Genomic DNA, 26,991 nt, shown 5'->3' with positions numbered 1-26,991 from the left:
CCGTTAGACTCCAGCTGTGGCCAGTGGCTGCCCCGGCCCTGCGACGATGTCACTGGGCCCCACCTCCGGCACAAGACACAGACCCACTGCTCAGGTCCCTGCAGTGGGAGAGCTCTGGCTTGACCGGGATTGGGACCCGCCCCGCACACAGACCTGGCAGCCGCGTCTGGAGCACCATGCAAGCTCAGAGACATGCAGGACGTGTGGGTGCCAGGTCCTCGCCCTGGGCAGGCAGCTCCTGTGAGCCCTCCTTCCCCACAGCTCCCCCCTCAGAGACCCCACAACTGCCCCTGCGAGCCCCCGACCCCCCCCCAAGTGGCTTCTCACAGCCTCCCCCTGTGAGCCCCCCTCAATCCTCCACTTCATCCCAGGGTGCTTTGACAGACACCCCAATATCCTGCAAAGTCGAGCAGTGACGTGTCTCTGGTCTCTGTTTGCCAAACGCTGGGAATGGGCAAGAGGGGGTGGATCACTTGTGGTTTTTGTTCCCTCTGCCTGGTAAAAAAAAATCAGAAAATACCGGACATGCGTAATGTCCTGTATTTTCTGTTTTTTTTTTTCTGGCTGGGCACCATACGGAAGCCTGGTGGCGCCTCCTGTGGTTGCGTGCTGAAGTTGGACAGGGTGGATTTGTTTGTTTGTTTGCCCGACACGCATGTTCTTTTTTTTTTGCTCAACAAAAATTTTTAGCCCGCGTGTTTGGTATTTTTTGGGAGACCATCTGGCAACCCTACTGGGGCTGGCCGGTTGTAGGGGCTGCCCAGGCTGCCCACTGGTGCTCCCCGGGCCTGCCATGGAGAGCAGCTGCTGGCTGCCACATGTCCTTTCCCCCACCCACACTCCCTGGAGGAGGGGGCATGCAGGTTGCCCACTGGTATTTCCCTGGGCTGGGCTGGGGGCAAGGAGGACCACACAAGCCTCCTGCTAGTGCTTCCAGCCTGGGGGTGTGTTTGCTTTAAATTAGGATAAGAGGAAGCTGCATACCAAATTTGGTGGTCCTAGTGCTTACTGTTGGTGAGAAGTTCTTGAACAAAGGGACTCACAGACAGATAGATATTGCTAAATATAGAGAGTTGGATTCCGATTACAATATATTATAGAACATTTTTAAGCGATTTAGATGGCCATTTCACTCTAAAAATCTTTAAACAAGCAGAAAGTAGGCCCAATGGGAAGAAATTTGACGGAAGTCAGTTAGAGGCCAGTGACTACTATGGAGCTTTACTAAACTTCAAAGCTGGTGTTGTGAGATATTATGAAGGGGTACTAATAAAGGTCACTTTGTGTGCAAGAGCTTTAATACATGCTGAATTTTAAGTACACTTTTATTTCACCTCTTATGCAGTATCACAATACAATTAATTTACAGAAGAAATTACATTGCATGTCTCTTTTCTGTACAGGTTGTATGCATTGTGTATTGTTTACATGAATCTATTTGTCACTTTCATTGTTCTATTTTCCAGCTTCTCTGTATTCCTCACAAAAACATGCATTGGCAACAGGTCTGGTTAATATTTCTCCTTATTCTAGATGCTTGTTTTTGTTGCTGCAGGACTGCAGATTTATTGTAGCCCTTTCTCTTCTAGTGTGTCATCCACTTCAACAAGCAGTTTGGAAAGAAGCCTTTTTAGTGTGAAACAAATAGACCCGACAGCTCTGATTCCTGCATTTGTCATTGGTGATCATCTTTGGCCTTCTGACTTTACTATACTTTATTGTAACCTTTTAAGAAGGTTTGCTGATGTGCTGTATTTTTTAGTTTAAGCCTAAAAAAAAATCCTATTACATTGGAGCTAATAACTGATGCAAACTAATGCAGCCCATGTGAGCTGAGGACTACTGTGACTGATTACAAGCCAGTTTATTAATGCTCAGGGAACATAAGTTAGTGTTGGTTTTCTTTGAAAAAATGCATAATTGAAAAGTCTTGCAAAGTAAAAGAAAGAAATATCAAACTTAGAAAGCTGCCAATTAAGGAAAGTATGATTTTAAGGAAGACGTGATGATTCTGGTTTTCTGGTCTTGTTTTAATGAAATGGTCCACGGAATCAGCAAATGTGAACTTCTTTGGATAATAACCTAGCTGGTTACGTGCCTTGTCTATTTGGAATGTGTGAGTCACAGCAATGTTCTGCACCTACAAGGCAAAATAACATACATTCTGAGCCATGAAGAAAAACTCTGTAACTATATGATTGGTAGTATGGTATATGACAGGACAGCAAATTCTCAAATTAAAAATAACTTTTGGTGAAATGGTATGTTCCCATGGACATATCTCACATTCTCCTTCAAATTGTCCTCCCAAATGGAAGGTCTTGGGAGTCTACAGAAGAGGCAGAGGCTGCTATTTTCCAGCCTTTTGGACATCTACACAGGGTGCTCAGACCCTCTCCAGCAGCATCTGTTGCTGGTGCTGCTGTATTCTTAGCCAGGTGTCCTCCCTCCATCCATTCACCATACTTCAGGGGCTCTACATTGCCATAATATCTGAGTGGCCCACGATCTTTAGAATATTTATCTTCACAGTACCTGATGGAAGCATGGGAAACGGAGGGAAGAGTAATGACCAGATTTTAAAAAGTATTTAGATACCTAAAGATGCAAATAATCACCTAGTGGGATTTTCAGAAGTGTGCTTGCATCTGGGTGCTTTTGAAAATCCCAATAGATGCCTATCTGCATCTTTAGGTGCCTCAGAAATCTGATCCAAAATTGGCTTGCCCAAAGTCACACAGGAAGCTTGTGGCAGAGCATGGAAATGAACATGTATCTCCCAAGAGCTTAGGGTTGCCAGATGGTTTAACAAAAAATACTGAACACCTCCCCCGCACAAAAAAACCCAAAACACCGGTATTTTCAGGTTTTTTTAACCGGATGGGGGACCCGAATAATGGACAGTCTGGGCGAAAACCAGACACCTGGCAACCCTACAAGTTTGCCAACTGCTACAACCCTAGACTCATGGAGGCCCTGCTGCTCCCCTGCCCTTAGTTGGCCTGAGGGTGGGGGAGCATGCAAAGCCTCCTCCCACCCTGCCAGGAGCACGTGGCACTTCAAAGCGCTGCATACTGCTCGCGGGGGGGGGGGCGAGGGAGAGCGGAGAAGACTTCACGCGCTCCCCCACCCCCAGGCCAATCAAAGTGCCATGTGCTCCTTTCAGGGCGGGAGGCTTCCTGTGCTCCCCCACCCCAGGCCCTGTTTAGCCTGGGGGTGGGGGAGCATGCCAAGCCTCTTGCAAGGCATGGGTGCCTAGTGGGAAGGGGGGCAAATGGGCTCCCCCACCTGCAGACCAGTCATAGTTTGGGGGTGGGGTAGCCCTGCCCCATCCCATTTAAGCCCTCACCCTTCTGGGGTGGCCCGGGGTTAATTCAAACATTTTTAAAGTGGCCCCTGGGCAAAAATTATTGCCCACCCCTGGGCTAGATGATGACTGGCAGTAGGGTCACTGAGGCAAGGTGGGCATAGGAGGGTGGGGGGTTCCCTGAAGGGGAGGATCCCAGAGTGTAAGAGCACTGCAGCAGGTAGTACCAGAGGGGGAAGTGTCATGGTTTGGAAGGACACGGCTCCTAATGTAAGGTGGCAGAACCACTACACAATCAGGATACAGTAGGAGAGACATCAGCTGGAAGAGGGTGCTCCTGGGTTGAACTGAGCTAATTCCTGAGGGTCCAGCAGGAGGTGCTGTGGCGGTGAGATGTGTTGTATTACAGTGTCCCATACTTCCAGCACATGTAGCATATAACATGCTTCCAGCACATTTTAATTAGATACTTTTATAAAATACATATTTTACCTCATTTCTGGTCAGCAAAGGTGTAAATTCCATTATTGGGCTCAATGCCAAGTGCAGATATTCCATTGTTGTAGCTGTGAAACAGAGTTACTACTTAAGATAACGGTTAAACAACTAAGCTATTATTATTTTGTATCACTGTTCATGTATGTAATGTTAAAGAAAATGTAAATGCCTAAGGAATTGTGAACAAAAGAACTGAAGTCAGTAGCACTCCTGGCTTCAATAGGATGGTTTGGATTTGGTGCTATTTTCGCACCATAAAGTAGAGGCCTAGCTGGGATTACTTGTATGAATAAAGGGTCTGCATGACTGAATGTGGACCTGGTAGATTGATTAAATAATGACAAGGCTTTGGGAAAACATAGTGATAACCAGCCATTGTGGAGTTTGGGATGCACACGGTTGCAGAATTCAGCGTTGCAAGGGAAATATCAATTCCAGAGTATATGAGGTCAACGTTTTTACTTGTAATTTTTTACATTCATGTGGGGCACGTCTACACAGCAGGGATAAACTTGAAATAAGCTACACAACTGGAGCTACACTAATTGCGTAGCTTAAGTTGAAATAGCTTATTTTGACTTTTGGCACTATCTGTACAACAGTTATTTTGAAATAGAGCACTCTTCCCCCGACTTCCCTTACTCCTCATACAATGAGGGTTACAGAAGCCCATTATTTCTAATTTATTTTGAAATAATGGGCTTGGGCTGTGTCTACATTGGCATGATTTTGTGCAAAAGCGCCTGCTTTTGCACAAAAACATGCTGCCTGTCTACACTGGCGGGGAGTTCTTGCGCAAGAACATTGATGTTCTAATGTGTGAAATCAGTGCTTCTTGCGCAAGAACTATGATGCTCCCGCTCAGGAAAAAGCCCTCTTGCGCAACTGTTCTTGCGCAAGAGGCCAGTGTAGACAGGCAACATGAATATCTTGCGCAAGAAAGCCTGATGGCTAAAATGGCCATCAGAGTTTTCTTGCACAAGAGAGCATTTACACTGGCATGGATGCTTTTGTGCAAAAGCACATGCCAGTGTAGATGCTTTCTTGTGCAAATACTTTAACGCAAAAACTCTTGGGTTAAAAGTATTTGCGCAAAATCTTGCCAATGTAGATGTAACCTTGCTGTATAGACATGCACTATATTATTTCGGAATAACTGACATTATTCCAAAGTAACGTTGCTGTATAGACACAGTCATAGTGAACTTTACCTTCATTCAGGAAGCCTGCACAAGGCTCATACAACCCTTAATTCCCACTTAATCCCTATTGAGATTTTAGGCGGTAATGAAATGATGGATAAATCTTGTGTTGGCTTTCTTCATATGGGTGAATTTTACCAGTATGTGTCATATAAACCAAACAGTCACACAAAGCTAGTGAAAAAATTACTTTTGGAATTGCACAATTTAAAATTATTCAATTTTACATTTTCCAAAATGTCATGGGAGCAAAAACTCAAGAGACAAAGTAAAAAACCATAATAAACCAAAGCGTGGCATTCAGATACAGTGGAGATGAGGGCTTTGTCCAGCCATAGTGAAAGAAGGACAGGAGCGACCTGATATGGATTTAATCAGGTTGCAACTGTATTATTAGATGCCTGGATTTTCCAGCAGATAACAATGTATAGGGTGGGTAACCCCTGTAATTACTGGGGAAGGGGCTTCCACCAGCTTCCCCTCTTTTTCTATCCAAGTTTCTCCAGCAAATCCATTGCCTACTGCCTGGAAAAAGGGGTTTCCAATGCCAGGGCTTGCAGCTTTAAAACCTTCTACCTTACGTTCCTGAGTCATTGCTGCAAAGCTGACTACCACCCTCCTTTTTGCAGCAGTTTCTCACCTTACCCTCCCCCAGGGGCAGATATAGGGCAGGGCGAACGGGGCGGCCGCCCCCGGCCCCACGCTTAAAAAAGCCCCGTGCATGCACTGTAGCGCCACCGCGCATGTGCATGGCGTCACAGCGCATGCGCCGAGGCAAAGGGGGGGCCAGGCGGAGTTATGCTGCCCGGGGCCCCGCAAAACAGTCATCTGACCCTGCCCTCCCCTCTCCCTCCTTCCTACCCTAGATCTGCCAAAGCACCACTGCCTTCTTCCAGCAAGCCAGGGCAAAGGCCCTGATGTTTTCAGAGCAGGGTGGTCAGGATAGCCAGAAAGATAAAATAAAATATTTGACCTGCTATGTAAACGAGACAAGTAGGAACACGGATCCAGGGCTGACTGCAACCTAATTTTTCAAACTGAAAGGGATTGAAAAATAATAACAAAAGCGAGATTAATTCACGTATGGCTATATCGGTGCAGAAAGTGTATATGAAATAGGGATGTGAATGGTTAAACGGTTAACCATTAACTGGTGAGGGCTAGAGCAGCTCCCCGACTGCTGCAGGCAGGGGAGCTGCTCCAGTCCTGCAGTGGGCCTGCTGTGGACAAGTGCTGCTCTGGTCATCTGGAGCAGCCCCTATCCGCTGTGGGCTTGGATGCCCTGCAGGCAGGGGCTGCTCCAGTGGAGCAGACTCTGTCCACAGGGAGCCCCAGTGCCCTGCAGGCAGGAACTTCTCTGGTCAGGTTGGAACAGCCCCTGCCTGTGGCAGGGGGGCTGCTCCAACCTGGCATCAGCTAGAGCAGCCTCCCCTGCGTGCACCCCCTATACTTGGTTAACCAGTTAAACAGGCTATGTCTACACTACAAGGTTTTTGTGCAAAAACCGGCGGAGTGTCCACACCTCAAGTGTGTTTTTGCACCAAAAAAAAAAAAAAATACAGTAAATTGACAGGACAAAGGGCTTTTGCTGGTAGAGTTATTCCTCTCCCCACGAGGAATAACTCCTTTTTGCACTACAGCTCTTGCGCAAAAAGGCAGGTGTGGACGATCCACAGGGGTTTCTTGCGCAAAAAGAGCCTATCAGAAAAAGCACAGGTGCTCTGATGGCCATTCTATTAGTGGCAAGCAGAGCTTTCTTGAGCAAGAGCATCCATGCAGTGTGGATGCTGTCTTGCACAAAAGCACATCAATGTGCTTTTGCGATGTGGACGTGCTTTTGCGCAAGAAATTTTTGCGAAGATCTCTTCTGCAAAAAAGCTTCTTGCGTAAAAACCCTGCAATGTAGACAAAGCCATAATGTTTAACCAAATAACCAATTAAATGGGATTTTACATCCTTAATATGGAAATATGAACAGATAAAATATAAGATTGGATTTTTTAAAATCAGTTCATTGTTATTGTTTTTATTGTTATTTTACCATTTTCCTTCTCACATTTTCGAAACACAGTTACATGACAAATGTAAGAAATTACATTAATCTGAAATAGCAGTGTATGTGAGCAAAATGCATTTTGTATTCTTTGGTCCTAATGTCACAGTCATGATACACGGATTTTTCATTTTATAGTGTTAAAATGTTATGATTTTTAGCAAATCATTAATAGTAAAGTAATTAACGGAAAATTTATTTGCATCACAGAATAGTAGCCTGAGCCTACATTCTTTGTGAACCCAAAACTTCTCCTGGTGTCAGTAGGAAGGAAGGATCAGATATGAATCTAAAAATACATCAAAAAGGTAGCTTTTGCTTATTCTGGTACACATTGTTCTGTCTTCAATTAGTTATTAAGGACTAACTTTTGGAAAGGTACTCTTGAACCTGAGATGAGCATGCAAAACTGCCAATGTGTACACATAAGTTGAACTTATGAAATTTATACATAAAAAGGAATATATACACAGAATTCCCTAATTTTTGCATCCACATTTGCATGCACAGTTTTCAAATTGTGGGCCTACAGTTTTTCTACATACATTGTATTGTATTTGAAATAAATATACGTGTTGTACATACTAGTGGAGATATCCATTCAAAAAGGTTGACATTCTCGCCATCATTTATGTAGTATGCCTGACCACTCTGTTAAAGAGACAGAGAAAAGACTGCTGAGGTAACATGATACTGGGTATGAAGTGACATGTTTTCATTCTCTCTTTAAATATTTGTACTGATTTTATAAATATAGCACCTGGAGCTGCCAAGAGATTAAAAAATAATTGCTATTAATTGTGCAATTAATCATGCTGGTAAGAAGAAGGGCTGGGGGGCAGCTAATTCTGGTGACTCTGGGGGCAATTTAAAAGGTGTGAGGTGGTCGTGGTGGCTCTTTCAAATTGACTGGCCCTGGTACAGTTGCCCTCTTTGCCCTCCCTGTTGATGAACCTGAGTGACCATTACTATGGTTCTGTTCTGATTATAGCTATTTTCATTTTAAACTCGATAGGGTGTTGCTGGGTATTTTTTTTCCTTTTTACTTACAGCTATGTAGTTCCTCTCAGAGGTAAGTGCTTCAGCAGCCAGGATATGAGCTTGTACAAGGTTCTGTACATGAACCCAGTTCATCTGTGCAGAAGGCTCCCCAAACCGGAAGCGAAACAGCCCTCTCTGAATATTAATCTGCAAAAACATAGAAACATGAAATCCTTGGAGGATTTGGTTTAATTTTGCACATAAAAGAATTACATCAAACACGGTCCAGTTCTTCTCCCAATGAAGTCTATAGGAACTTTACCACTGACTTTAATGCCTCCAGGATTGGACCCTTAATCAAAAACGAAAAGGTTGCTATTTTACTAAGGGGATGTGAGACACAATTACTGTACAATCTAAATCTAGATTGTCTTTTTGTCATTTATTAGGACAGAAATCAAAGCAAAGACTGTGGCCAGATTTAAAAAATAGATCTAGATAATTTAATAATATGTTAATAAATAAAACTAAAAGTAATTAAATAGCTTGGTTCAGGAAGTAAGCTGGTTACTTAAAACAGTTGGGAGGGAACATCTTCACCCCCATCTATAATGTTAGACAATTTTCTAGGTCTGTTATTATGAGAAAGAGGGATAACTTTCTTCAGAAGATTCTATAGCCTCTAGGAAAGTTACTGGAGTAGGAATAGCAGTCTGAATCAAACTCATAGAAGTGTAGGACTGAAAGAGACTTTGAAAGGTTAATTAGTCCAGTCTCCTGTACTTAAGGCAGTGCTAAGTATTATCTAGGCTAGAGGTGGGCAATAATTTTAGAAGGGGGGCCACTTCACAAATTTTTAAAGTGGCCCAGTGATGCCCCAGAAGGGGCAGGGCCAGGACACTTCCCATGACTGGCCTGGGGATGGGGAAGCACATGAAGTCTTTGCCTCCCACCCCCCTGTCGCCTAGAGAGAACCACCAGCTGTTCAGAAGAGCTGGCGGTTCCCTCTAGGCACCATGTGTCCCTGACGGTGGGAGGAGACTTCATACTCTCCCCCCCCCCCCGCCCTCAGGCCAATCAAGGCTTGGAGGCAGGGTAGCTCATGAAGTCTTTGCTCCCAGCCCCTACCCTACAAGGGATGCGCCGTACCTACAGTGAACTGCCAGCTGTTCTGAACAACTAGCAGTTCATTGTCAGCAGGAGGAGACTTGGCAGGCTTCCCCATCCCCAGGTCTAGATTGACTTGGGGATGCGGGATCTGCAGGGTGGCTGTGGGCTGGACAACTGGCTTGGTGGGATGGATGCAGCCTGGGGAGTGTTTCTTGCCCACCCCTGATCTAGGCCATCCCTGATGCACCTGTAATGATGGAGATTCTACAACCTCTCTAGACAATTTATTCCAGTGTGTAACTATTCTGACACGAAGTTCTTCCTTGTGTCTTAAACTTCTCCTGTTGCTATTTAAGTCCACTGCTTCTTCTCCTAGCTTTAGGTTAATGAAAACATTTTTTCTCTTCCTTGTAACAACCTTTTATGTATTTTAAAACTGTTACCATGTCCTCCTCAGCCTTCTTTTCTCCAGACTAAACAAACCCAGGGTTTTCAATCTTTTCTCATAGGTCATATTTTCTGTTTTTTTGTTGCTCTCTTCTGGACTTTGTCCAATCTGTCCACATCTTTCTGAAATGTTTCATCTAGAACTGGACACTACTCCAGCTGAGGCTTTCTCAGAGCAGAAAAGAACAAAATTATTTCTCATATCATGCTTCTGAAACACATGTCCAGGAGATGCTTTTTCTTACACTCCTATGTTTCTATTATTTGTCTTTTGTTATGGAACATCACCAAGTTAGGGCCAATTTCTGCTGTCTGATTCTCCAGATGAAGTTACTAGTATTGGGACACTCACAAGTGTATTTTAGCACAGCGTAATAAGTATGTAATCCCAGCTAATCATGTTGGAAGAACTCGTTATGCTACAAGTATTGTCTCTTGTTCTGAGAGATGTCCCTTTTTTAAGATCCAAATGGGATCCTCTTGTGGCCTTGCGACACAGTAATGTGTGAAAAGGCCATATGTATTTCATACTGCATATTTGATGGTACATCTTGTTGTAAAGCAGGCTTTTTCTGTCCATGGCCTTCGCGTATAGCCTTCATCCTGCCACACAAGGCCCCTCACAGAAAACCCAGACTGTGAGATACTCAGAGAAACATGGGAAGCACAATGCAGCTTTCTGTAAAACGGGATTTGGCCCTGTAGGCATCATAGAACTGGGAGGTGAGCATGAAAACATAGAACACAGCTGCAAGAGATAAATAAGACTCTCTTGACCAGTCCTTGAAGGCAGGGAGGTAGGCATAGGGAGATAAGACGCAACTGCCATGCACACTGACCATGCCCACACCCAGCACTGTCCACGGGGCCATCAGGCGGGCATCATGAAAAATCCTATAGGGCAGTATTTCACGTTACCTCATTACCAGCCTATCAGGCCCGGCCAAAGAACTAACCCTAATAAGGTACCGGATATCAGGTTATGTTATAAAAGACCCTCAATCCCTTTGTTCAACGGAGGTTCCGTGTATTGAGGGCACGTGTCTTTTTTTGCCCGGCTAAAGGATTGATCACCCTGAGGCTGCCTCCCCACCCTTCGAGTCAAATATAGGGGTGCACGAGTCCTGAGCATGCTCTGAGTTCTAGTGTGTATTTGTGTTGTGATCGTTGCTGGATTTGTAAGTATTGCTTAAATGTATGGTTATTAGTTTAATTAATAGTTAAATTGTGTTAATTTCACTGTGTAATTCTGTAAAGTGTATCTAGGTTCTGTTAACCACACTGTGTAAATTGTATAATTTTGTGTTGTGTAGTAGTGTTGTATTTAGGTTAAGTATAAGTGTTGGAAATAGAAGCCCAGGAGTTGTTAAGTTGTGAAAGTAGATTTATGACTAACTCCACCAGCTGCCCTAAAATAACCATAGAGAGGCTGGCTTTAGATGGAGTTTTTATTATCATTATATTGTCTTTGTTTTTGTATTTTTGTTAAGCAAATTAGAGACAGTGATTTAATATAAGTAAATTGTAATCTAGGAATTGTAATCAGTTAGGTATAGTTGTGTTCAAGTTTTCAACCCTGTAAAAGCATTAAGCAATTGTTAGTTAAAAAGACCATTTTCTAATTGTTAGTTTTGATAAAAGAATCATTCCACTTAATAAAAATCATTTGTTTTACACCATCATCCAGTAGTTTTTACTAGGTAATCGGCTTTAACCCTTGAGGCTTCCACCACATCACCGAACCAAGGTGTAACACATCTTCTATTAGATTCTATAGGTTTCAGGTGTGTTTGTACTATATGTAGAAAAGGGGCCACTTGCATAGTAGCTTTTACATGAATCCCTAAATGGTGTCAGGGCATTATTTAGACATATCCTACTTTCTCTAGTATTCTTATATAAATTACATTTGGTTTTGTTCCATGTACATGCAAAAGGTTTTTCCATCTGCTTTACTCACAGAATCATAGAACACTAGAACTGGAAGGGACCTCAAGAGTTCGAGTCCAGTCCCCTGCCCTCATGGCAGGACCATGCTAAGCTGCCGCTGTTGATCTTCCAGGGTTTGAATTAGTTCAGATCGCTAATTCAAAGTGAGAAGGGCACTCCAGTCGATACCAGTACCTTTGCTTTCATGAGGAGTAAGGGAAATCAAAGGGAGAGCATTCGTCCTTCACTTTTTTGCAGTTTAGACAAGCTAAGTTAAGCTACTTGAACTTCAGCTACGCAATTAACTTAATTAAGTATCTTAATTGGACTTTGTCCTGTAGTGTAGACATACCCTTAGTGAAATACTAGGCAAGATTTCTTCTGCTAAAGGTTTTTTTAAATTGGCTTCATGCATATCTAATCATTCCCCTGGATAATACAACTGAAGTGAAATCACTAAAACAAATGGAAAACTGATGACAGGTCTGATGTTTGAGGAGGCATTCAGTGATTCTCCCTATGCTCACATGCCCTTGACAGTTCCTTTATGCCATTCCCCAGGCTCCTGTTAAGTCCTGGCACTGCTAGCAACCTTCCGGCATGTCTACACTATATAACATTATTTTGAAATAACTAAAATCAACATAATAACTATTGATTTAACAAAATCAAAATAGTGTGTCCCCACTAGGGATGTAAGTAGTCTACTAGAGTAGTCGACTAGTTCACTAACCGATAAGCCTAGACTTATTGGTTTGTTGAGTTGACTGCTCGTATTTCACACACACACACCCCACACTGCCTCTGTATCAGAGGCAGTAAGGGAGGGGGAAAGCAGGAGTTGGTGCTCAGGGGAGCCGGCTTAAAAGCCAGTCCACCCAGAACCATCTCCATGGTGCCACCTGCCCCCTCTCCTCCCTCGTGCTCCATCTTCTATCAGAGGCATCAGCACAGGGGAAGGGGGCCAAGGAAGGCTGACACAAAGCAGCCTTTCCCTGCAGTGGGCCCAAACTCGTTGCAGACAAAGGCTGCTCTCCTGGTCCCGCTGTGGGCAGAGGCTGCTCTGGCAGCAGCCCTTGTCCATGGCCAGCCTGAACTGCCACAGATAGGTCCTGGTTCCGGCAGCATCCCCTGTCTGTGGGGGATCCCGGATGAGACCTAGCTCACACCAGGTCCAGGACCTATCCTTGCAGTGGCTCTGCAGTTTAAATGTAGTAAGAGCTGGGCAGGCAGTTAGCCAGACTCTTACTACATTTAAACTGCAGAATTACAGTGGGGGTAGGTCCCAGACCTGGCGCAAGATAGGACTGAGTGCATTTAGTACATTTAAACTGCAGAGCCACAGCACAGGTAGGCACTGGACCCGGCGTGAGCTGGGACTGAGTCGGGCTGTCTTCTCTTATCAACTAATTGAATAGTCAATAAAAATTCTATTAACCACTCGATTAGCCAGTTAACCACATCTCAACATCCCTAGCGCCCACAACAGGGAATCATCAAAATTAGTTAAAATTATTCCAAAAGAGCGCATCCACACTGATTGAAGCCTGCATCGGGCTCTGAGTCCCCTGAAGCACGCTCGAGAGGTTCCTGTAGCTGCTTGGTCAGGCAAGCTGTGGCACGTGCTTTCAGGGGTTCTTCTCTACAGCCGTGTTTCACATGCCACTCCTCCACTGCCTCCTTCACAGGACACAAAAGGGACGTACTGCATGGATGCCACAGCCTGGAGTGGTCTGAGGCCGGCTGCGGCAGCTGGCACCCCAGGCGAAAGGCACGATCGATGCCCCCGCCTGCATGGCCGTCAATGGCTGTGACATCATCATTGCGCGCCCGGGCCGGCGGCGCCCTAGGAAACTGCCTAGTTTGTCTAGGCTCACGGGCTGCCCCTGGCCACAGCACTCATAGCATGAAGCCAGAGCTGCTGCAAAGCAGTGCTAGGCTCATTGGCTTTGTGCTGCACCTCATGGTGCAGTACATCCAGACTGCCTGCATACTGTTCCAGCAGGACAAGGACCAGGACCTGCAGGATGAACCTCAGCATGGACCGCAGGCCCTGCTCACATAGGTCCTGGTGCTCTTGCTGCTACAGATGTCCCTCAATCACCTGGACACTGCAGAATGCCACATCTGGCGGTGGAAGATGAGCTTGGACTGGTGGGACCACATCGTCATGAAGGGAAGGGATGACCAGCAGTGGCTACAGAACTTCCACATGCAGAAGGCCATCTTCCTGGAGCTCTGTGACTGTCTCACCCCTGCCCTTAGGCAACAGGACACCCGCATATGACCCGCCATCCCCCTATAGAGGCACGTGGCCATTGCCCTCTGGAAGGTCACCACACCAGATAGCTACCACTCTGTCAGGAACCAGTTCGGCGTGTGGAGATCCACTGTCAAGGCCGCGCTCCTGCAAGTAGCCAAGGCCATGAAACAGGTGCTGCTATGGAGGGTCGTCACTCTGGGGAATGTGGACAGCGTTGTGGACAGCTTTGCCATCATGGGCTTCTCCATCTGTGTGGGGAGGGCCACAGACTGCACACACATCCCCATCCTGGACCCGACCACTGTGCCTCAGACTACATCAACAGGAAGGGGTACTTCTCCATGGGGTAGCAGGCCCTCCTGGATCATAAGGGACGCTTCACCTACATTAGTATCAGCAGCTGTTTGATGATGCCCCGGAGCATCCGCTCTACTCCCTGGCCTTGTAGCAGAGCTGCCGGATCTCTTTGATTTTCATCCGGCACTGGTCCAGTGTCCGGGTGTGGCCTTTGTCGGCCAGGTTGATGGTGATCTGGCCATAGATCTCTACATTTCTCTTTCTGGTGTGGAGATCTTGGAGGTTGGTCTCCTCCCCCCAGACCTTGATAAGGTCCAGGATCCCTGCATCATTCCAGGGTGGAGCTCTCCTGTGTCCCTGGCCAGTGGCAGCTGAGGGAGCAGCAGGAGTGCTGGCACCTTTTGGAGGCACTGAGGGAGCATTGGGGTTGCCTATGGCTCCCTTGCAGGCTGCTGTCTCGCATGTGGCTTCTAAAACTGGCCACATGCGAGAAGCCCTTCTCCTACTGACAGGAGTTTTAAGGCCAATTATTTCGAATTAGCAGCACCAGAACATCCCCACTAACACTATTTCAAAATAACTATTTCAAAATTGGCGTTATTCCCTGAGGAAAGCAGGAGTACAGATTTCAAGATAAGCAGCCTGTTATTTTGATATAACGGACTCAGTCGTGTGGACGCTCTGCTTATAAATTTGACCTAAGAGGGATTATTTCAAAACAACTCCCTAGTGTAGATCAGGGTTTCCAGGTGGCCCCTTGCTGCTCCATTATTCATAATATGGCTCCCTCTGGCTTCTGGTTTGTCATGGAGATATCAAGGGCACTGTTAGAGGTAGCTGTTTTAACGTTAATCTATGACATTAATTATAACAAATGCGATTGTATACTAACAAAAACTTCTATTGAGAAATAAAATATAATAAATACTGCTACTCGTGGCAGATGTCTTTGCTCCCCTGGTCCATAGATGCCTGGTGGGCGAAGAACACATGTACGGAGTTTATCAGCTCCTAGGAGATATGATAAAACATGATTCTCAAATGGCTTTCATATCACTACATTATAGGTACTTTTCATAGGCTATGAATATCCAATTATATATAAAATGCTCTAGGCACTCCATATGCAAAATTTACTTTTAAGTAAATGATTTTCACTTTCCTTTAAAAAAGGAAATAAAATTAGTACTCATGAAAGGTTACTGGCTTGATAGGCCTCGTTTATTTCTTTATCCACAAAACAGCCACAACATGGATAGTAGCAATATAAGAATTCCCCGGACAGCTTTGTAGTGTGCTTCAAACTGATTTAGAGGGATCCCCTCTAGCAGTTACTGGGTATTTCAATCCCTTGTCCATATAGTCTTGGATCTCTGTATTGAAACAGCCAACAAGAATACTGAGTATGATTCTTTTTTGTGATGCAAACAAGGATCAAATAGAAATTGGAATAAGCTCACCAAGCAAATTTTACACAGACCCCTGAACAGCAATCAGGAAGCTTTCAGTGGCTTTCAGTCACTAGAGACATGAGCTGGATTTAAACCATTAATTTAGAGATGAAAAGCTTTGAATACTTGGCTCTTGGATAGTTGATGGCAAAATTATCACTGACTTTAATGGAAGCAAGATTGGGTCTATCTCCCTATTTTCCCATAGTACATTGGTGATCTAGTTAATCATATTAGAATAATTATATTCTTAATACACTATCATAAGACTTTGATGAAGTGCAGTATTAATCTTGATATTGCATTAAATCCAACTTTAATGTTTGAAATGTTTAACTGTATTTAAAACTGGCTGAGCCATCTTAGGCGATGTCTCAACTGCACTTTGTTATTTAAGCCTTTGTTGCTAGAGGTTTGAAAAAAAATCCTCTAAAATGACATAAGAGTTAATGACAAAAAGTGCTGGTGTTGACAGAGCTTCGTTGGTGGGAAGTGTTTTCCCATCAACGAACCTACTGCCTCTTGTTGGTGAAAAAGAGCAGCTACACTGCTTACCTTAAAATAACTCTATACACTGCATAGATTAAGTTTTATGATTTATTTCTTATACATGTAAAAATATGGGGTAATCTTAAGAATGTGAATTATTATTGTAAAGAGCAATGAACAAAAGATGAAAGAAACAAGGCATAACATATAGAGTAACTTCTTTTATGTGTTAAATTACCCTCTTGGGATGTAATTAACATTCATGGTATTGTATTAATCCCTTGTTGTATTTTGCAAGTATCAGATGAAAAAAATCCTTTGTGGAAATTGGGCACAGCTAAATTTAACACACTGTCACCTGGTCACATGTTATCATGTTGCACTTTATGTTACTTTGTATTGAACTGGCAGTTATAGTATCTCCCAGGTGAGTTCAAGTGTATAATTGACTCCCTCAATACGGAAAACTCTGGGAAGCCCTAATAAATAATTCCAGGCTGAAGTATCAAATGCCTTCTGTAAAGTTTAATTTATAATTGCAGGGAACTAATGTTATAATCGGTATTCATATTTACTTATGATATACAACACTTTCAAAATGATTCACTTAAAACAAGATTTATTTTTAAAAATTCTTCTATCCCTTTAAATAAATACACAAACTCAATGCTGCCATTCAAAAGTGTTGTATTACATATGTTGTAGAAGTCGTAAACATTTTAAAATTATTTTTAGGGAAAATGTTTTAACTTTCTGGTGTTGTGTTTTCTGGTATCTTACTATAATTTTGTGGAATATAAGAACATAAAACATAAAAACAATCATACTGAGTTATACAAAATGTCTATCCAGCCCATTATCCTGTCTTCTGATAGTGGCCAATACCAGGTGCCTCAGTAGGAATGAACAGAAAAGGTAATAATCAACTGACCAATTGCCCATTCCCAGCCTCTGGCAAACAAAGGCTAGGGACATAATTCCTGCCCACCCTGGATATTAGCTAAAGATGGACTTATACTTCATGGATTTAGCTAGTTCTTCTTTGAACCCTTTTATGGCTTTGCCTTCACAACATCCTTTGGCAAGGAGTTCCACAGTTTGACTGTGCACTGTGTAAAGAAATACTTCCTTTTGTTTGTTTTAAACCTGCTGCCTCATTTTTATGTTAGGGGAACAAATACATAATTTGTCCTTATTTACTTTCTCCGTATAGGTCATGATTTTATACACCTCTATCATATCCCTCATCTCTTTTCCAAGACGAAAAGTCATAATCTTATAAAAGTTCCCCTTATACCAGTGTTTCTCATAGTGGGCCATGGTCCCAGTTTGGGAAAGCCACTAACAGGCCCATACCACTTTGTTTACCTAAAGGGTCCATAGCCATGGAGCCTTATGCCTTCCACTGGCTTTGGGTCACCATTTCCAGCCAGGGGGAGCTGCGGGAAGCAGAGTGGCCCACTTTGAGAAACACTGCCTTATATAGAAGTGGTTCCATAACCCTAATCATTTTTGTTTTCTTTTTTCTGAATTTTTCCAATTCCAATATATCTTTTTCCAATTTGGCAACCATATCTGCACACAGTATTCAAGATGTAGGTGTATCATGGATTTTATAGAAACATTATGATTCTTTCTGTCTTATTTTCTGACCCTTTCTTAATGACTCCCAGTATTCTGTAAATCTTTGACTGTTGCTGAGCCTTGAGTGAATGTTTTCAGAGGACTATCCACAATGACCTTGTCAAGTTGAGAAAACACAAAGGCTGCGTCTAGACTGGCATGATTTTCCGGAAATACTTTTAATGGAAAAGTTTTCCGTTAAAAGCATTTTTGGAACAGAGCATCTAGATTGGCATGGACGCTTTTCTGCAAAAGCACTTTTTGCGGAAAAGCGTCCATGCCAATCTAGACACGCTTTTCCGCAAAAAAGCCCCGATCGCCATTTTTCCAATTGGGGCTTTTTTGCGGAAAACAAATCTGAGCTGTCTACACTGAGCTGTCTACCTTTACGCAAAAGGGACTTTTGCCTGAACGGGAGTAGAATAGTATTTCCTCAAGAAGCACTGATTTCTTACAGTAGAAAGTCAGTGCTTTTGCGGAAATTCAAGCGGCCAGTGTAGACAGCTGGCAAGTTTTTCCAGAAAAGTGGCTGATTTTCCGGAAAAACTGGCCAGTCTAGACACAGCCAAATAGACATGTCAGTTAAATATCACATCAGGAGAAATAATAAGTCCTATTATCTTGTTAATGGCTGAAGTAAATGAATGTCAATTGAAAAGTACCTGCTACTGGAGTTCCATTAGCTGCTAGTACCATTTGGTCTGCAATTGATTTGGTTTTGGAATAATGGTCAATATGCTAAAAAACAGAGCAAATATTATGGTTTTGTTAAATTACATCAATGACAAAAATAAATCTCCCTTAACCTGGTTCCCTGTTATCTGCTCTTTAAGAGCTTCTCATAATTAAGAAGTTGTGGGGGTATTAATTTAGGGTAAAATGTCTATATTATTGCTTTATACATGAGGCAAATATGTTTGTTTATACAAATCTGGATTTCCAGGTGACTCTAGTGCATTTGAAGAATATTTAAAATTGTATAACAAAGTAAAATATTTTTACAGTAGTGTTACTCAGCTTTTATTTGTGTAATGTTTTAAAATTTGTATTAATTTTGTAGTAGCAGAAAAACCACTTACGTTTTTAGGGTTTTTATTGAATGAATTAATGGTTAGGTGAGAATTCTTGGGTTGACTTTCCTTGTAGTGTGAGTCGCTGATCCTAATCCATATAAGGGGACCTTTATGTCCTTGTGGAATTGTATTAACTACAGTGGGACTCTGCATGAGCACAAGGACCCTTTTTGGTTTCTTTCCATAGTCAGGGCCTTGATGGTCAGCCAAGTATATACTGTACTCACAATTACTTAAAATAATTATGTATTATGTCTCATATGGTGTCTACATGTAATTTTAAAAATAGAAGATTTTTCTTTTTTTCTTATTCTTCTGCATCCAATGTTGTTCAGAAACAACAGAGCAGGTCAATACAATAGAGAAAACATGGAACAAATAATGTAAGCAAAATACCTTTTCTAGTGGAAAATATGGCACAGTTTCCTCATTACCGTCTTCAATGGGGTTCCCTCCAAACACTACATTCACTGTACTAGTATATATCAGTCTGGGAATGTTCTGTTGTTTGCACACTGCAGTGATGTACAAAGCAAATTATTTCAATAAACATTGGAACAGTATGAAAATAAATAACCTAGAGCATAAGAACGGCCATACTGGATCAGAGCAAAGATTCATTTAGCCCAATATCCTGTCTTCTGATATTGGTCAATGCCAGGTGATTTGGAGGGAATGAACACAATGGGTAACCTACATGAACAGGGAATGAGCCTTTTAAAAATGTCACACAGATTATAAGAGTAGTCTTTCCATTTTAGGATTGTTCAGGAATATACAATAATAGCTTACATTTATATAATCCTATGCATTTCAAATGATCCCAAGTGCTTTATAATTTAACATCATGGTCTGACTGAGTTTCTGTGAACATTATGTTTTTGTAGAGGATTAGAACTCCTCTTTTAGGGGACAGGATTGGGCCCCATTTAACTGTGTTAGGAGCAGCAGAACTACTCTAATGATGACCCCCTATATCTTCACACACTAGTGGGATGATACCAAGAAGAATTGCTTTTAAAACAATAACCATGAAAATAGTAAATTCCTTACAAATAAATGAATACTACGGTAATCATTGTATCAGGTTAAACATGCTAATGAAAAGCTGCTACCAGTTTGCAATCAAGAGGTAGAACTGTTTCTCCTTGTTTCTGGCTTTCCTACAAACCTGTGGAGATACAACATTCCTTAAATCCTCCATAGCTGGAGAAGTTTGAGGACCAGAGTTTAGCGATCCAAGAGAATAATCTCCATGTTTGAGCATATATGCCGTTGATTGTGTCCCTAAGTATTAACCTCCACTTAGTCCTTGAGAAGAATAATGTGATGGAAGAGGAACAAGCTGTACAAGGGGTCACAGACTGGCAGAATATGGGTGCAAAAATAATGTTTTTGGTAGCACAAATGTCATTATATCTTGGGAATAAAGAATAGAGGTACAGAACTGATATATGCAATACTATTTGAAAAGCCATATCTGGAAATGAGAGAATCTGAAAATTGTTTGTCATAATTTTCCTGAGATAGTTGGTTAAAGGCTAAAATCTAAGAAAAACAAACATGAGTTTGTGTATGGAGTTTTCAAATACAAAGTCAAATAAAAGGGAAGCTTTCCCTTATGTGTATATCTGTAGTTTTAATAAGGTAAAGTGATAATAAAAGTAATCCTGGTACTCAGAGACCATATTCCATGTGATAATATAAATATCTTTTTCATGCATTAAACAATTGTTTTAAATCTCACGATACCCATATGAAGGAGAGAGATTTTATAATGTCCATTTTACTGATAAGAAGTAGAGAGAGATTAATCGTGTCATCCTGATGTGAGATGATGCTCGTGGTTTTGTGGTGAGGGGCAGAAGGTGGGGACTGTGCTCCTCTGTAATGGACTCAGCTATGCCCAGATGAGGGAGTCAGGGGTGATTTAGGATTCAGAGTAGTGATCATGTTGAGTGTATGAGTAAACATTTGAAGAGAAATGTGAGAAAAATATAAAGTAACTAAAAAACTGGAAAAGAGAAAAATTTGAACTGACACTAAACCTGTACTGATGGGGGAGGAGAGTTAACATGCAAATAAGAGAATAATACATATGAATAAAAAAGATGAATAATAAGTTTGTGTAAAAAGGGAGATTGAAGCTGTGTTGTCTGGCGCTGGAGGCAATTGTGATGCCATTGTCCTGATGGGCTTCCTATTTGTGAGAATTTGATCATTACTTGGTGAGTGTTTTGCCTTACTAAAGATTTGGTAGACCCGTCTAATGAGTCAATGAATCCTAGACCAACAGTATATTGATCCTCTGTTTATATAATTCTGTGAAAGTGGTTTGGGCAACAACATGGCACAGGAAATGTAGGATCCAGGAGCCTCAAAGGAGTAATTTTGTCCCTGTCCTGAAGCTCGAGTGAGAGGAATATAAATTCCTCCTGCTTGCCTCTGCAGTTCTCCGGAATCCCATCTAGCTGTTTGGCTTTTAGTGACTTAGCCAAAGTGACATAGAAAGCCTTGAGACAGTCAGATACAGAACCCAGGTGTGCTGTTTTAGTACTGTGTTAAAATGACATTTTCCATATAAAATATATACTAAAACTAGTTTAAGTATGCCAAATAACTTACTAAATGGTATATTAGTTTGCCATATCAATGCAAAAAGAGACATCTAGATACATACCTTCAATTATGAATTTTGTTCCACCAACATTTATAGATTCAATCTTTTCTTTATGTAGCTAAAAGAGAGATTGAACAGTATTTGAATAATCTCACATTTTATATTCAGTTCTACAGATGGTCAGGTATTTTCAAGACAACATTTTTTTGCCAGGAATGTCAATTATTAAAACAAAAATTGTTTCTGAGAATAGTTGGTTTGCATTCTGTTTTAATGTTCTTGAAACAAAAGCTTTGTTTTTTCATTTCAAAATGACTTTTCATTTAAAAATGCAAAAATGTATCCTAAAACAAGGATACAAAAAGGAGAATTTTAAACATACATGTTACAGTAGCAATTCAATGGTCAATCCTTTGCAGTCAGAGGTTTTCAGTGAATTTGTATTGAACATTGACAAAAACTAATTAACAAACTTAATGTCTATGTTGCTATTTTAACTAAAATGTTGGGAGGATTTCATTTTATTTTTTAAGACGATTTGGGTTTTTTAACATTATTATTTTAGCTCTCAATTTCTTTCTAAGGATCATACAACAGGAACAAGTTTTCTTAGCTTTGGCAACATTTTACCTACTAACTTGACAATTGAGTATTTAAATACAGCAGCCATTGTAGTAATTTAATTCAAGTTTCAGTCTTCCCAATCCACTTACCTGGAATATATTATTTCTTGTTTTTAATAGGGACATTTGTAAGTTCAGAGATTGTGGATAAGACTTTCATTGGGTGCTATGACAAGCACCCAATGAAACCAGGATTTGGCCATAAATAGTTAAGCCTCACAACAAAATTGAAACTTAGTTTAGTTTATTATCCTTCTTTTACTGAGGGTGAAACTGAGGAACAGACAAGTGAAGTAACTTGCCTGGGGTTACATTTAGAGTCAGTGGCAATACTGTGAACCCCACTCTTCTGCGTCAGTGCAGTAGTCTAACCCCTAAACAGCACTTCAATGACACATCCTCGCTGAAAATCCTTGGTTGCTCCCAGACTGTTTTTGGAGCCTCTGAAAATGAAGTCACTTCCCCATCCTTAGTACAAGAGCACCAAAAGAACAGATTCACTCTAACTAGAGCTGCTGTTTCCACATAACAATATACTGAAACAACTTGAGAATTTCATTCTACAACCCTTTAGTATAAGCAGGGTCAGTGTTCCTTCTAATTTCACCCCCGTCCATCTGCAGAATAAATTTTGTTATGTGTGGATGTGCACCACTAGTAGAAACACCTGTCGCCGGCTGTGGATTCTCTGCTACTCAGCTGCACCGCGTTTGAATCTCTCCTGGTTAGCCACCCAAGTGCTCATCTTACAGGGAACACTGAGCAGGGTTTCAGTCTGTGGGTTTGTGTTCTCTAATCTCTTTCTGGGAAAGACTATCAGTTCCACAAGGTTGTGGCAAGAAAGCTCTGATCCACCTAGAGTCCTTAGATTACTATGTTGCCCTACTCATTTAGCTTGAATGCCTCTGGGTGACACTGATCTTGTAGGTTGATTATCTCCTAGGGAATGGAAAACATTTAGAGGTCCATGCTGACTCTATTAGAGTTGACAATAGCCTTTGGTATTGTTAACCATGAAGCTTTATTAACTAATTTAAGACTTTAGTTGGGAAGGATAATAGTGTTTCTGACTGGATTAATTCCTACTTGTCTGGAAGGTTGCAACGGGAATTATTGGACAATCGTTATTCTGTCCCTAGAGATTACTTCATACCTCAATTTTATTAGTGTTCCTTTTCAATGTATGTAAGAAAGTGTGTGGAAAGGATGTGAGGAACCACAAAATAGTCTGAGTTGCAGTATCAAATGTTTGCAACTAACACTCTACTCTGTGTCTTGTTTTAATCAATATTGGACTTGGGGTGGAAACTCTGATTTTCTAATAGTTACTTGAGACTGAGATATGGAGGAGAATACACTGGATAAATTCAGTCTTGGAGATGATAATAGTGATTTGGTTGAAGGATTTTGAAGATATTACAGGGATGATTCCTGCTCCATTTATCGAGGAGATTTCTTCAATTTTTGTCTAAGATTTACAATGAAGAGGTGCCCTTGGATTCCTGTTTACTCTTTAGAACTCTGATGGCCAGGAACACCTTCTCCCATCTGCACTCAGCTCAGTGTTTGCGACCTTTGTTTCGGATCTAGATACAGTAACATAGCCCGATATGGTAGGTAGATGAGATATGAATAATGGGGAATAAAAAGAAGTAAACAATAGACATCCTATTCCTTATCTGTGGAAATTATAATTTTTTTCTACCATGGTAGAAGATTTGTATCAATATAAATTTAATTAATAACTTGTGGAATGTACCCTGAAACCTACTGAAAGTTGCATTTTATATGTTTAAAATAATTACAATAATCAGTAAATGTACTGTTTAAATGTATATTGTTGAATCAGTTTTTCTGATATACAGATGGTATTGAGGACATATAAATATTGGCATCAATATTTGATTTTTAGTTGTGTTTGAATACACTAAAATATAATTTGTTTTTTGATCTTGCACAGCACAAATGCTGATAGTTGCACAGATAAGCACAAGGTTGAATGTAATGCACAGAATAAGGAGTACAGAGCCACCCAGTCCCAAAGAAATGTCAAGTTACTCTGCTTAATAGTAGTGGTAGAACCAAACCAGGGAGTGTGAGGCTAAGCACTTTGTTTCCATACTGAAGATCACCTATATGCCATATGTCTTCAGAAATGCCTGTTCTCTCGGCACACTGCACTTTTAAAAATCTGTGCTCTTGGTAGTAAGGAAGAAAATATGTAGAAGCTTTGACACTACCACCTATTGTGAACAACTAAGCTTAGTGCTTTGCTTACTTGGAATCATGCACAGCCACAGTTCTGTCTTGTGCAATGGCACATAATTAAGTATGTGCTCTGGGCTGTGTACTGTACAAGGATTTGCAGGATCAAGGCCTCGGGGTATGTCTAGACTGCAGAGTTTTTCTGGGATACCAGAGTATCCCGAAAAAGCTCTGCCACGTCCAAGGAACTCATTTGCTTTTCCCCCCCAAAAAAATTCGGAAAAGCAGACACTTTTTTTGGCATCACTGTAAACCTCGTTCTACGAGGAAGAAGGGGTGTTCAGAAAGAGGCTTTTTTCCCTGACATTTGCTGAGTGTTGATGGGCCAAATATCAGAAAAGCCTCTTTCGGAAGAAAAGCAGAAAAAGATACACAAATTGTGGTTCGCAATTTGCGTATCTTTTTCTTATAGAACATTATAGTCTAGACACAGCCAGAGAGTAGTTTATAGACCTCCGGGTATTAAACAGGGGATTGGGAGAAAATGTGGAATTGTAATAGAAAGCAACAGTAGGAAATTACACTCAAATTTTAACTTTCAGTGAAAAACTGAGCAATCATTTTGACATAGAACATGCACAGACGTTTTGAAATCTTATGCTTTTGAACAACACTGGGTTAATGCCATTTTATACAAGGGGTTAAATCTCTTCTTATCATACACTGCACAAATTTTAAGTTAGTTAAGACATAACTTTTCTATCATTGTAAATGAAACTCTACAGTAATTGGTAGAGGGTAGATAAGGTCATTGATATGCTAATCTGTTCATAAAAAATTGGCAATTTGCAAAAAGATGGGCATTTCAAGAAATATGTTTGATAGGGAGCTCCTTAAAACTATGATGTTTAATACAGTTTGTTATTGATCCAGTGAGTTCTCAAAACTGCACAGCAGGGAGTGAGAGAGGTCTAGCACAAGTCTGAGTGGAAGGTACAGACATAGAGTAAGAAAAGAGGAGAATCATGGATGTAGAATTAGTGTGCTTGAGGAAAAGGACTTAATAAAACAGCCCAGTTATTGGGAGATCTGAGTGCTGGGATGAGGACTTGCCTCTATGATACACCTTTTCATTATTTGAAACACCATCTTTTGAAACTGGATACTCTTTTTTATTGGAGTGCTCAGAAATCTGAAATATTGTGCTACTCTAATCACCAGTATCGCAGGCTAACTGCATGTTGATTTTACAAGGACTCAGCTAGAAAGACACACAAGATAATTGTACTTACTTGCTCTAGTCCTGACATTCCATATGCAGCTGCATGAAACACACAGTCAGCCCCTTCACAGGCTGCAGATAGGGCATCATAATCCCTCACATCAGCCTGTAATATATATGGAATTATATTTTGAATTTTATCTCAAAACTATATTTTAGAGTTTGGCATGAAGCTGCTAACACCCATAAAATGCATGCATGAAATTCTGTGTACACTTATGGGGTCCATTTTAATACTTTATAATGATATTTATAACAACTTCCTTTCCTGGAGAGCAATAGACTTTGCAAAAATCAATTGCTTTCACCTTAGAACAGCCCTCAGAAAAAAATATTGTACACATTTTACAGGTTAAATCAAGGCACAGACAGGTGATATGACATCCTTAAAGTCATATGGAGTTATGGAGGAGTCTTACTTCAAAAAAAGTATTTGACATTGTTTACAACTAGAGGATTTACCTGGTGCTGCTTGGGTCCTTACTTGAAATATTTTTTGTTTTTCTTCGTTTAAATCATTGCTCTAAGGTGGGGCTGGTGTTGAGAGGTTCAGTAAGCAGGCTGCCCCAAAGAGAGAGGCCAGCCCTAGGCCTCTGTTACCACAGCAGCTTGTGGCCAGATGAAAAGCACTTGTCCATGGCGGCCGCAGCTGCAATGGGCACAGAGGGGTATGTATTCCCTGGCTGGGGGACAGACAGATACACAGACAAACTCTTTCAAATATATAGTAGATTGCTGTTCCTTTTTTCATCCCCGACCCATTGGTGCCCCAGTGGGGTTATAGCTGTCCTGGTCCCCAACTCTGGCCCCTTGCTGCCCCTCTGTGGTAATTATGCAGTATAACCATCCCTGCTAGCAGACTTCTGCCTTTGTGTTTTATGAGAAACAGTTGCATTCCAGGCACATCCAATTGTCCAGGCACAACCAAACCCTTACCTTGCTTTAAGTTATAATAAGAGGAAGCTGCATGCCAAAAGTCCCTGTGCTTACTGTTTAGGAGGAGTCATTGAACAAACAGACTCAAAAACAGACAGATGGACAGACAGACACAGACTCTCTCAAATATATAATAGACTGTTCTGTGTGCTTTGAAAATTATGCTGCTGAGACACTGCATAAAAAACAAATATTAACTTAATTTGGTTGTTTTGAACATGTATTTTTATCATACCTGAATAAACACTATTCCACTGGGAATTTCCCAAATGGGCTTTTGTATATCTAACAGAACAACAGAGATTCCTAACTTGGCAAGTGCACATCCCAGATTATATCCAAAGTAGCCACCACCTCCAGTCACTACTATGTTCATGCTTCTTTTACTTAGTGCTCCAGCATGTTTGTTCATATTACAGTCAGATGTTTGGCTCCAGGGGTGCACTACCTCATTAGATATACATTTTGGGTCATGTCTACCACATGAGATACGATTTTCTATCAACAGACACATAAAACAATTTTTTTCCCATGTCGAAAATTGCTCCATGATGCTCTGAGGTGCAGATAATCCCACTAAGTTTCATGTTAAAAAGCTCCAT

The 26,991-nt window shown here is 41.5% G+C and overlaps 1 protein-coding gene across 1 annotated transcript; it reads right to left on the bottom strand.

Moving 5' to 3' along the window:
* Positions 1 to 1,307: 1,307 nt before the first annotated feature.
* LOC102454675 (putative short-chain dehydrogenase/reductase family 42E member 2) lies at positions 1,308 to 26,991 on the bottom strand. The gene is given in 12 exon segments (XM_025178421.2): positions 1,308 to 2,140; positions 3,800 to 3,873; positions 5,981 to 6,044; positions 7,646 to 7,711; positions 8,111 to 8,248; positions 15,016 to 15,098; positions 18,313 to 18,388; positions 19,120 to 19,238; positions 21,404 to 21,461; positions 25,464 to 25,559; positions 26,625 to 26,873; positions 26,875 to 26,991. Coding segments are annotated over 12 exon segments (1,392 nt in total). The 3' UTR covers positions 1,308 to 1,888.

The sequence above is a fragment of the Pelodiscus sinensis genome, chromosome 16, assembly GCF_049634645.1.
Source record: "Pelodiscus sinensis isolate JC-2024 chromosome 16, ASM4963464v1, whole genome shotgun sequence".
Classification (NCBI taxonomy): domain Eukaryota; kingdom Metazoa; phylum Chordata; order Testudines; family Trionychidae; genus Pelodiscus; species Pelodiscus sinensis.
The sequence above is the reverse complement of the archived record's forward strand: the minus strand, read 5'-3'. Positions and strand labels throughout refer to the sequence as shown.